A 12,462-nucleotide genomic window follows, 5' to 3' on the forward strand; every position below is an offset into this window, starting at 1 on the left:
CGTCACCCAACAGCAAAGTGGTCGCAATTCCCGCAATCTATAGGTGTGACAGACTATCCATGCAGGTGGACTTATTTTGCTTAAAAAGAAACATGTAGAACTTGAGAGTGTATTTTCCGCTCTTGAAACAGCCTTCGATTGCGTCAAAAAGTAATTTTTGCTGTATTTTTTTATCTCACGCGCCCAAAAAGACGCCTGGCGGCGCTGCCGACGCCGCCGCTTTCGAGTTCGTCTGCTTCAACACCCCGCGCTGGTTGTACCGTTACGCTGCACTGTCGTTAGGATGTCTCGCGTGTGCTGCGCTGTGAAGGCATGCATTTATAATCGCTACATCAGTACAGGAGTTTCGTTACATTGTTTGCCTGCAAGACCGTTACAGAAACGTCTGTGGCAAGATTGCGGCAGCAGTGCTAAAATAAACGCATAGACTGCAATCATAACAAAACGAGTGTTCTGTAATCGTATAATAAGGCTTCATTTAACCGATGGTGCGCTTAAAACGACTGTTACACTCATTGCATTAGTGTTCAGAGAAAAAAAAAAAGAAATCCTACAGAAATGACATGTGCTTTCGGTTTTAAGTTTTACCGGCACTACAATCGTCATCGCGTCCACCAACCAGTGTTGTGGGGCGTATTCACACCAATGGAAGAAGACCGAACGCAGATCGAAAAATTCTGTTTTAAAATTTTCTACTCACTTTCCAGAGAAACCGCTGCAAGGTTGGACACTTCAGACGGTATGCTTTCGAATGCGGTACAAAACAGAAAAGCGATGACGGACGGTAGACAGTCCCTTTAAAACAGAGAGAAAGGGTGGTGAGTTCGTCGTGGGGGTTATGTCGCAGCATGAAACAGCCAACGAGGGAGTGAGGAATACGAAATCTTAATTTTTATCCTTCCTAAACGTGCCGCTAGGGCCCTGAAACGCTTGGTCAGTTGACGCTCGCGCGATCACCTTCCAATCGCGCCCTACGTACATATCGAGGTGCAAGAGACTCCTCTACCATGCATTGGATATTGGCTACTAGCTCGGTCAATCTTTGTGTGTACGTCTTTTTTCACGTGTTCTGTCGTGTTAGCCCTCGCCTCGCTGCGTCAGCTCTGATCTACGTTTATTTTTCTCGACCTTGTCGACGGTAGCGAGTGTCTATGGCGGCGCCACAGAGCAAGAAACGAAAGTTTATTTCGCTGGAGCAGAAAGCAGAAATAGTCGCCGCGGCAGCAGCAGGAAGGAAAAAGGGAAGCATCGCAGACGAATATGGTATCTCGCCAAGCTCCCTGTCGACGATACTTAAGTCCGAGGCGAGCATCTCGAAGGCGCTAGCGTCGGGCACATCTGCTCAACGCAAGAAGACAACTCAGCCAGTCCATGAAGACCTGGACAAGGCAGTTTATGCCTGGTTTTGTGAAATGAGGGCTAAGAAGATACCGATCAGCGGTAACATGATCCAACAGAGGGCGCTCAACTACGCCTGCATTTTAGGCATCGAAAACTTCAAGGCAAGTGCCGGGTAGCTGAACCGATTTAAAGAGCGCCACGAGATCGTCGGGAAGGTGCTGTGCGGAGAGTCCGGTTCTGCAGACTCTGACGGTGCATCATCGTGGATCGCGACGAACGCTGCCAGCATGGTAGAGAAGTACCCAGCCTCCGACGTATACAATGCGGACGAGACCGGGCTTTTCTATGAAATGCTGCCAGCAAAGACGCTCGACTTCAAGGGGAAACAGTGCCACGGAGGGAAGCAGAGCAAAAAGCGAGTCACCGTTTTTCTCTGTCCAAATATGGACGGGTCCGACAAGCGGCCCCTTTTCGTCGTCGGTAAGAGTGCCAAGCTGCGGTGCTTCAAGGGCACGAAAAACCTGCCAGTGAAGTACGTCGCGAACAACCGTTCGTGGATGATGCGGGCCATTTTCACTGACTGGCTCGTTGCGTTCGACAATGACATGAAAAGACAAAACCACAGTGTTTGCTTGCTGCTGGATAATTGTTCAGCACATCGCCTGGACGGCAACGTCAAGCTGACGAACGTTGAGGTGAAGTTTTTTCCGACCAATTGTACGTCGCTGAACCAGCCTTTAGATGAAGGCGTGATTAACAGCTTGAAGCACGCATACCGGTCAAGGCTTATTCAGCGAATCCTCTTGAACATCGAGCATGGCCGTGACACCAAAGTCGACTTGTTCATGGCTGTGCAAATGTTGGCCGCCGCATGGATGTTGACGCGGCGTGAAGTTGTAAAGAACTGTTTCGCGCACGCGGGGTTTCGGCCCGAAGAGATGTCCTTGGCCAGTCCAAGTGATGATGCACAAGCTGCTGACGACGACGACGTTGTACAGGGGCAAGACGCGGCAACTGCCGCAGCATGGACACCTCTCGAGGAAGCCGGCATTGTTCCCGAGCACGTAGCGCTGAGCGATTACGTGAATGCCGACGCGGACGTGATCGTCTACGAGGAGCTGAGCGATGCCAAAATCCTCAAGAGTGCTCGTGGCGCCGCCGCCGCCGATTCATCTGACGACGAAGAAGTCGCGCATGGTGTTCCGACGGTCCCGACGCCAGTGACTGCATCGCAGGTCATGGACTCCTTGGACATAATACGTAGTTTTCTTGGCGCCCATGACGACGATGTCGCCATGCAGCTCCTCGCAGATTGTGAGCAGCGCATTCTCCCGTTGCTCGTGCGAAAGCGCAAACAGGCGAAAATTAGCGATTTCTTTAAATTTTGGAAATAAACTGCTCTAAGTGTGTCTTGCATATCTTTTTCTTTTTATTTACCGCTTTTTCCGAGACAACAAAATTCTCGCTACAACGAAATTTTTGGCGATCCCCGTGAATTTCGTTGTAGCGGAGTTTGACTGTATTTTGAGGACTACTTTGCACAGTGCGTTCCAGTTCATTATAGTGTCGACTGCTTGTTTACTACTGGCTGAGTGTCATACTTCTTTATGATTGTTTTTATTCCATTCTTTACTATTGTTCCCATTCCAGCAAGACCATCTCGCTCGTCTGGGTGGCAGGGACCTGAGAGAGGTGGCTGTCAATGTACTGACAGCCATTATGACTAACAGTGTCCAGCGCCTCTTCAGTATGCACGGGAAGAAAGGGAAACGAGAGTTCGCAGCTCTTCGCTTGTGTAAAGTGGCAACAGGTAATCATTTTCTGTTCAGTGTAGTTATCTGATGTTAATTGCATTCTTTCTTGCTTTTCTTAATGTTGGTTTTCTCATGCTGTGCAGATGTCATCTCCAGGAAGGCAGGGGTAGACAGCCACTGTGGAGGCCTTCATAAAGAAGTGGTTGCCAGGCTCCGCTGACAGAGGTGGTGGGCGAAAGGCCAGATTTGAGCTATCTCTACCCCTGCCCCCTCTCCTGTCCTGCATCCTGCTGCCCAGTCCCCTTCGACCCGTGCCCCTGCCACCTGAGCGTCTGCCATCGCCTGCCCCTTCACTTATGCCCTGCTGTCACAATTAGCTCTAAGCCCTTGGTGGGGTGATACGCGGCAACAGGACATAATAAACATTGTTGGCGTTTAGGGGGGAACACTGCTCTTAAAAATTCTTTATTTCTTGGTCGATTTTGATGAAACTTCCCGAGTTTATGTACATTTCCCTATCGAAAATTCTCATATGACACGTATGCCTCGTATCCAATAATCTCGTATGAACACATACGAATCATATGTGTTCTCGTATGATCATACGAGATTATTTGATATGTGTCATACGCATAGGTCGGCAAAAAATGTGGAGCTCACTCAGACTCACTCACGAAACATATCTTACCCTTAGGGCTCACTCGGACTCAAACTCACCAAGCTTTTCCTCATCCGGACTCACTCGGACTCAGACTCACTATAATTTTTCTCAACCGGACTCATTCGGACTCAGACTCACCAAAATATATTTCACCCGGACTCACTCAGACTCAGACTCACGGCTCGATCTGAGTCTGAGTGAGTCTGAGTGAGTCGACTCATGAGTCCGCTAGCCCATAACTAGCTTTTTTCGACCATAATGTCAATGCTCTTTAACGCTAATATCTCGCATAATCGGTGCGCTACTTAGCGCATTTTGATCTTGTACCTTCAAAGACGAGTTATCTGAGTTTGCAGTTAAATAAGGACCTTTTTATTGAAAGAGATGACTCGCACGTGATATTTTTATCAGTAACTTCCCGTGAAAAAGTTTGCGGGGGGAGGTCAAGGCACCTCCTCCCTGCTCAACTCATGCCTCTGATCAATAAATATTGAGCTGACGTATGAACGGTAGTGCGTTGAATTATGTGGGAGTATACGTGAGTATAAACGTGAGCCGACATAAGGCTGATAGTGATGCTGAACTTGAGTAGATAAGACCATAGGTCGGCAAAAAATATGGAGCTCACTCATACTCACTCATGCAATATATTTCGCCCTTAGGGCTCACTCGGACTCACACTCACCAAAATTTTCCTCAACCAAACTCACCCGGACTCAGACTCACCAAAATTTTTCCCAACTGAACTCACTCGGACTCAGACTCACAAAAACTTTACTCACCCGGACTCACTCAGACTCAGACTCACGTCTCGATATGAGTCTGAGTGAGTCTGAGTGAGTCGACTCATGAGTGAGTTCGCCGACCTATGGTCATACGTGTCATATGAGATTTTTCGATAGGGTTGTTTGCTAATTTCAAATACGCAGTTATTTTTCTACTGTAAAGTGCAGTTCTAAAATACAAAATATTTCATGTGCCCATTGGGGACAAGATTTTTTCTAAACTGAAAGAGTGACAAAGTAAATCAGCATATCACAATAATCTGGAATCAGAACTGAGTGCAATGTAACAAAAATAGATGTTGTAAACCCATTGGAACAAAAGTTACAATATGTTGGAACATTCACGATTGAAATCTCGGCTTGAAATTGACTAAGTGTTGAATGTTCAACATGCAATAACTTTTGTTCAAATGGGTTCAGAACATCCGTTTTTGTTGCATTACACTCAGTTCTGATTCCAGATTATTGTGATATGCTGATTTACTTTGTCACTCTTTCAGTTTAGAAAAAATCTTGCTCCCCAATGGGCACATGAAATATTTTGTATTTTAGAACTGCACTTTACAGTAGAAAAATAATTGCATATTCGAAATCGGCACACAAATGTACAAAAACTCAGGGATTTTCATCAAAATCAATCAAGAAATAAACTCTTTTTTAAGTGCCATGTCCCCCGTAATGTCCCAAAACCACGATATGATTATGAGAGACGCCATAGTGGAGCGCTCTGGAAATTTCGACCACCTGGGGTTCTTTAACATGCACCTAAATCTAAGTACACAGGCCTCAAGCATTTTCACCTCCATGGAAATTGCGGCCACCGCGGTCCGGATTCGATCCCGCGAGCTGCGGGTGAGCAGTCGAGCACCATAACCACTAGACCGTTGTGGTGGGTGCGGCAACAGGACAGAACACATGTAGTGTAAACATTGCCACGCGTGCTTACTGTATTTACTCGAATGTAACGAGTTTCTTTCTAGATTTTCGCTACCTAAATTCGACCCTTGTGTTACAATTGAACGCAGAAGTAACCATTTTTTTCTTTCTGGACGCGATGAGAAGATGCCCATTGTGTTGCGGCCGTGTTCGCGTTACAATTGAGTACATAGGGTGTTTATTTTTCTGTGATCGGGCTTCACCCACAAAAACTTTTACCATGTCTTGATGCAGTCCACGCTGTTGTGTTTAGGAACCTTCAGCAATTGTTTTAGACTTCTGATAAGAAGGAGCGCACAATGTAAGTATGTAGTAGAGCTTATTCTGGAGCTAAAGCAAACTGTAATCATGCTGGAATGTTTCATCACTCGTATAAAAGATGACTCGTTCTGCCGACGATCAAATTGTCGATGACCGATTATTTTTCCTCGCCGCTATCAGTGTACAGCGAGCAGTGCTTGTACTTTAAGCATTTGTTTTCATGGGAATATGCATGGAGGAAGGAAAAACTAAGGAGAGGCCCTGACGTCACATTCGTGAAGCCTCCACATCGCAAACACCCGCATTGCCTTCTAGCGAAGGCGCAGCGAAACATTTCGCGACTTCCGTCTCGATGTTTGCTAGCGCATGCGCGCATCGCGAAACTTTGCAGCCTTTTTGTTTATTTGTTTGTTTTTTGCCGTGCGAGCGGTGTAGTCGATTCACGCATGCTGCTCTTTGTGTGTGTTCTTTAGGAAAGCTACGCAATGCCCAGCTGTTGCGTATACCCGGTGCAAATCGCGTGCACGCGGACAGTACCGGGTGTCACTTTTCATGTGTACGTATACGTTCGCTTCATTGCTGATCACTAAGGCATGGTATTTGCGTGCGAAGCTCTCGGATGTGCGCTCTGTTGCTTGTTACTCATTCTGTCAACTCAGAACTCATGTGAACTTTTGTTTTTGGCGTCTGACGCGCCGTACATAACATGCGCTGAAGGCATCGTACGTTTTAGAGGCTGTGTCGTTCAACGAAAGGGCAATAAACTTTTGTTGTTATTATCGGACTACGTCATGTATGTATTGTTCGGTGTGCGCTCGCTGCGTGCTTGTGTTGTGTGCGCACTGGAATTACAAACTTTACGTGCACGATCGCCTATACAATTCAGCGGTGTCCTCTTTTCGACGTGAAGTTACGTCAACTATAGGTTGGCGTTGCGCCGCAACCGCTAATCGGGCAATCGGGCTACGAGAACGGAAAAGAGAGATCTAACGCCCAGTAGAACGCGTAAGTCACTGCTAGGTGAGTTCGAATACAATGATGCAGGGGCTGAATGTTTTTGATTACGGCACGTACCGGTACTTTCTGTACTGTTGCACAAAAACGCTCGCTCGGGCCTGCCACGCACGAACAGCCTGGTAAACGTCTGCTTGCAACGTTTTACTACGTGCAAACCGCACAATACGCGCTAAGTTTACGCCGGGACTACAAATCTGAGCAGAAGCGAACCACCGCGGAGAGCACGCCGCGGGGCGTCTGCTGTTTTGTTTGCCCCATACCGGTTTGTTTGCCCCATAAATCTGACGTCACTTCCGCCACACTTTTCGCAATGCATTGGGATACGATAGGGCCTCTCCTGAGTTTTCCTTCCTCCATGGGAATATGTCCGCCGAATAATAAGTTCTGTATTTACCCGTCCAACTGTCACCTTCTTCACTGTAACAACCACGTGTCAATATGTATCATCTAGCTAGCTTATATCACTGCAGGATGAAGGCCTTTCCCAACAGTACCCACATTCTGCCCTGTCCTGTGTGAGCAGATTCAATTTTATGCCTGAGAATGTTTAAATTTCAAATCCACATCTCACTCCCTATTGCCCACAGCCATGTCTCCATTTTCTTGGTATCTGTATTGTGAATACATTGACCATCTGCATTATCTGATGCTCTCATTATGTGGGCTGTCCAAATCCATTTTTTCCACCTAATGTCAATTAGGGTATCTGCTGCCCCCATCTACTATAAGACAAAAGTGTATGGACTTCCTGTCTCCTAATGTTCTATCTGTTATTTTCATTCCGTCACCCTCAGTGTGTTCCTTTCGCTTGAGGAATAGTGGTATAGTCACTATGGTGCGCTTGCATTTTTTTTATTCGCTCGTGTTCTTACCGATCCAACAGGCACACGTGATAGATTTCCATACACGGTTCCTTTCCGTTACTTTCTTAGCTTGAGATAAGCAATGCGTGCACCCTGTTTAGATGTATAGTATGTAGAGTATACGGGACTTTGTGGTACCATTCGCAATGTTTTTCTGGTACTCATACTGAAAGAATTGCGATTGCCACTTACAGGACAGCGGTAGTTTAATTGCCAGTCATGTGTTACGATTGCCTAACGCTTGCGAAACATTTTTTTTTTCCTTCCCGTTCTACGTTTTTAGATATTTGTTGTGAATGCGCCGTGAGTAACATTGAAGAAATTGTAACTCTTCGCCTGACCCCATTCTTGATCATATTTTGTGCTTTTCTTGAGAAATATGGTGGCTGTTGGATCGTTTTAGATGTTGGTTATGGTACCTACAGATGTTTAGGTGTTCCTTATGTCATCATTATTCCGGAATTGCTTATGTGTATTTTTATGTGAATAAATGTGTTGCTCCGTCATTACCTAGAAGAATACGTAGTTGGTGCAGCAGGCCTTTCGTCCTTTTAGTTGTTTGAGACAATATAATTGACTTTCCTTCCGAGCCTTGCACGGTTACCCAGAATTCTGGGTCTCAATGGCACGCTAAGACCCCAGTGAAGCAGTCGCTGTGATTACGACGTATTTTCCGAATACGGCACCAACGGTAGTTATTAATGCTGTTGGGCCGCGAATAGGCTTTTTTAGCACTGCCGACTTACAGTCCAGTAACTACACTAATACCGTACTACCGTGGTCGGCACGCAGCCGTTTCGCTTTATAACGTGTATCAGCCTAATCAAGTTACTGTACGCATCGAGCAACTACCGCCGACGTCCCCATCTATACTCGCTACATACAGACCACAACGGTACAGTATTGTCATACCACGCGGTAAACCACCATAATAACTGTCGCTTCGGCGGCTTCCTGACGTCGGCGAGGCCGATGCGTAGCCAGCATCGGCCAGCTTAGATAGGCCGAATGACGGCTTGCCATCATCGGCTGAATAACGATAGGCTCGTCTCGGACCCACGCCGGCAAGCCGTCATCGGCCCAACGCCGGCTAGCCGACATCGGGCCGATGCGGGTGAAAGTAGCGCCAGCGTGATTTGCCGACGTGGGGCCAATATTGCTGCCGACGTTGGGCCGAGATCGGTCCAATGCCGGCGTGCTGCCTGGGAAGTCTCGCTGAAAGTTATATCTTAATTACTTAACTGAAATGGTAATTGGGCCTCACTAAAGTGGCAGGCTATAATTGTGTGCATGAATAAGTGACACTGTATAATTACCAGATATTAACAAAGATACAATAATCCTGTGGAAAGATACACTGATAGGGTTATGACATATCACAGCTTTAATAAAGAAGTGCACAAAATAGAAGCAACAAAATTTTTCTAGGTGACTTTGGCGACTCATGATAAAAACTTGTGCCCTTTATTGTATGTGTTCGTTGTTCTTTCCTGCAGCTTTTGAACACTGATTAAAACTGAATCAATTTCTCATAAATTATGTATTTAATTCTGTTAAAGCTATGAATGAGAAAACAGTAATTAGTGTCTTGCTGCAATTGTATTACGCTGCTCTATATTAATGGAATTGGTGAAATTTTGTTGAACTTCACTCTAACAAGTGGCATCAACTTGTGTGACAGGGTAGGTATGTCTGACGTGTATTTTGGGTGCATTTATTCTAGGTACCGTCAAGTACACCATCAGCCAGCCGTTCGAAGACCGCAGTGATGAAAAAGCTCTGTCAGACGTGAAGGAAGCTGTCCTAACTGGCACTATTGAGCACGGTGTTAAGGGCCCATCCTCTCTAATCAATCTACCTGGCTTTAGCCCTGTTTGGGCATGGTGCCTTCATTACATGCACTGCATAATTTTCGGAGTTACTCGGCAAATCACAGAGCTTTGGCTCTCTGAAGTGGGAGCAGATTTCTTCTGTGGTAGGCCTTCGTCAATAGCAGTCTTGAACGACAGGCTGCGCTCTGTGAAGATGCCATGCCGCATCAATCGTTGACCAAAATCATTGAAGCTTGGGAAATACTGGAAGGCATCTGAGTGGCAGTACTGGCTACCCTATTACAGCATCCCACACATAACAGCAGTTCTGAGCTCAGCCTGCCTGGACCATTGAGCACTACTCGTAGCTGGTGTAGCCCTTCTGCTGAAGGACTCTCTCACAGCATGACGTAAATAAAAGTACCAAGTTATTGACAGAGTTCGTTGTTCGTCTTCAGTTTATTTATGGGCCAAGTAACACGATGTACAATGTCCATCAGTTGCTCCATGTACCAAGGTCTGTTGTGCTCCTTGGTCCTTTGTGGGCTCATTCTTGTTTCACTTTTGAAACCAATTCAGGAGGATTAACGAAGGCGGTGACGTCCTCCAATGGTGTGGCCCTGCAAATTGCCGCACGCCTTCTTGAAATCAATTTGTGTTCATTGAAAGCAGTGGTCAGTGAGGAGGTTGTGGAGCTTTGCTTAGAAAAACGTCCACAGTCGCCTTGGCGGTAGAATCCCTCTCGGAGAACCTGAATAACTTGAGCGCAGCTTTCTTGGGGGATATGCCGAATTGCAGATGTGAAGGCGCAGTTGAGCTGAAAAGAATACTTCTAGATGCCACAACCATTGGCTTGGAGAAATGCCTTGGGCAAAAACGGATAGACTGCACTGCAGTTCGCCTGTCCAATGGGAGCTATGTAAAAGCCCAGCGGTCAATTTGTGCCAGAGACCAGATAGGCCGTGAAAAAGTGTATGCTTTGTCTTGTGATTATGTCACAGAGCCTGTCACACCATGCGGTCACTTAAAATCTGCAAGGAAACTTTCGCAGAACCTGTTTCAGCTCAGTGAGGATGCTCAACCATGCATACACCATTGTACTGGAAGCAAACAGTCTTTTTGCGATCTAGTAAATAGTTATGAGTATTAATTAATCATGTAAGTGTCATTTTAGCTGCAGAAAATTATTTCTGCAGCTGCATCTCGACAGCGTTCGTGTATGCAAATGACAGGAGCCTGACTTTTAATAAAATATAAAAAAATCTGTATTGTATGAACAGTAAACGCCATATATATATATATATATATTGTAGCGAAGCGTTTCTACTGAGTAATGGGTCGTCCTCTCGAGCGCCTTCCAGTGGGTCGTTCTCTTCTCTGAGAGCACGCTCCTCGTGTAGAGAGACGGCCTCGCTTTGACTGTCGCTGCCGTGCGCCATCGCTGAGTCCCCGTTAATAAACGTCTTGACAATATATATATATATATATATATATATATATATATATATATATATATATATATATATATATATATATACACAGAGAAAGAGTAAAGAGAGACTAAATTCAAGTTCGGTATCAGACTTCGGTACAGCACTTATCGTATTAACCATTACTATGAACTCATTTCTACAACTGCTTAATAGCCTATCTTGAAACAAGGCGACAGATCATGTGGGGATCGAGAGCGTCCTCCTACCTGGCGCCTCGTTCCCCAGCTGCCGCGCGCGGGCCGGCCGCGTAGCCCGGGCGCACTTAGGCACCGGCAATCGCCAAGATGGCGGCCAGGGTGCCTCTTTGTCTGGGCGAGCCAAGCGTCCGCTCCGTCCCGCGCTGGCATGTCCGGGCACGCTACGCTGGCGCGCTGCGCGGGCCTACGTCACAACGCAGCGCCATTCCCCATTGGGCCGCTGGTGACATCCTCCTCTCCTACGAGCTAAGATGCGCCCGACGATTCGCTCGTGGCGGCAGATGCTCTCAGGTTAGCACGAGAGGTTGACGCGCTGCTCTAGCAGGCGGCTTCTCGTTCGTGTGCTCGACTGCTGCCCTTTGTGTGATAGTCGTAGCGCCGCTGACAAGCGTACTCGATCGGTCTTGCGGAGTTCCCTTTACGGCCTGCAAGCCCGTGACTGTCGTACTGTGCTGCATCTTGGGCTAATAAACCCGTGTTGTTTGTTGACATCCTGCTTCGAGTGCCTTTTCTGCGCCGTGCCGGAGTCGATGAACCCGGCCGTAGCGTCTTTGTTCGCTGCGGCAGTGGAGAACGTCGCGTCCCTTCACAGTCGCCTCGTAGGGTAAGCGTCTCGCAAACCTATCTCCACAATCATGATATGAAATTTCACGTGTAAGTGCAATGCCAGCATGTCAGCATGATGTGAGTAATGTACACTGCTTATGGATTGAAATGTGAAATTCACCAAGGAGGATTAATTTCTTTTTCTAATCCTTCTTGACGCATTTTTTCCTTTTCAAAAAGCATACGCAGTTCGTGTTATAGTGTAATTTTGACGAAAACACTTGCATCAGTTTCTATATTAGATTTAGCAGCCAGATTTGCAGCAGCGTGATACAGTTATTATGAGCAATTGCTCATAGCAGTTATGTTATATACTAAAAAACAGTGTCCCATTTGAATCCACGAGTACCGTGCATTAAAGCATTGTTTTTTCAGTGGGCTTACCGTGGCCCAGTAAAAGTTCTTCATACGTGGTTGTCTTCGAATTCAACTGTGTTCAATGTTGTATTCAACCATAACCTCTAAGAAAAAGATCAGCATAAGCTGTCAAATTCGTGGTGGGCCATTGAGCTGCATGAACTCTGAAATGACATTGTGTTAGCCTTATTCGGCTTTCGAATCACTTCCGGTGCACCAAGATGGAAATTTTCTGTCAAGATTCACCCTGAAATGAGCTTTTCTTGTTGTAAAGTTTAAGGTGGTTGTTAACCGATGAAGAGTGCTAAGATAATTTGTTTCAATAGTATTCCTTATATGTAATTTCTTTAAAATTGTGTATATATTGGCGATCACACGTT

At 46.3% G+C, this 12,462-nt stretch overlaps 1 protein-coding gene across 1 annotated transcript; it reads left to right on the forward strand.

The window, feature by feature from the left end:
- Positions 1-1,151: 1,151 nt before the first annotated feature.
- LOC119388923 (tigger transposable element-derived protein 6-like) lies at positions 1,152-3,315 on the forward strand. Its single transcript, XM_037656276.2, has 3 exons — positions 1,152-1,502; positions 1,557-2,655; positions 3,239-3,315. The coding sequence occupies exons 1-3, from the start codon at positions 1,152-1,154 to the stop codon at positions 3,313-3,315; spliced, it is 1,527 nt and encodes a 508-aa protein (XP_037512204.2).
- Positions 3,316-12,462: the final 9,147 nt, after the last annotated feature.

The sequence above is a fragment of the Rhipicephalus sanguineus genome, chromosome 4 (genome assembly GCF_013339695.2).
Source record: "Rhipicephalus sanguineus isolate Rsan-2018 chromosome 4, BIME_Rsan_1.4, whole genome shotgun sequence".
NCBI classification, from domain to species: domain Eukaryota; kingdom Metazoa; phylum Arthropoda; class Arachnida; order Ixodida; family Ixodidae; genus Rhipicephalus; species Rhipicephalus sanguineus.

What these genes read in the sequence shown, in the direction of transcription:
- LOC119388923 (XM_037656276.2), top strand. Translation starts at nt 1,152, where the DNA reads ATGGCGGCGCCACAGAGCAAGAAACGAAAGTTTATTTCGCTGGAGCAG. An exon ending in TAGGCATCGAAAACTTCAAG is followed by an intron (nt 1,503 to 1,556) that starts GCAAGTGCCGGG and finishes ATCGTCGGGAAG; the next exon opens with GTGCTGTGCGGAGAGTCCGG. An exon ending in CATGCAGCTCCTCGCAGATT is followed by an intron (nt 2,656 to 3,238) that starts GTGAGCAGCGCA and finishes CATGCTGTGCAG; the next exon opens with ATGTCATCTCCAGGAAGGCA.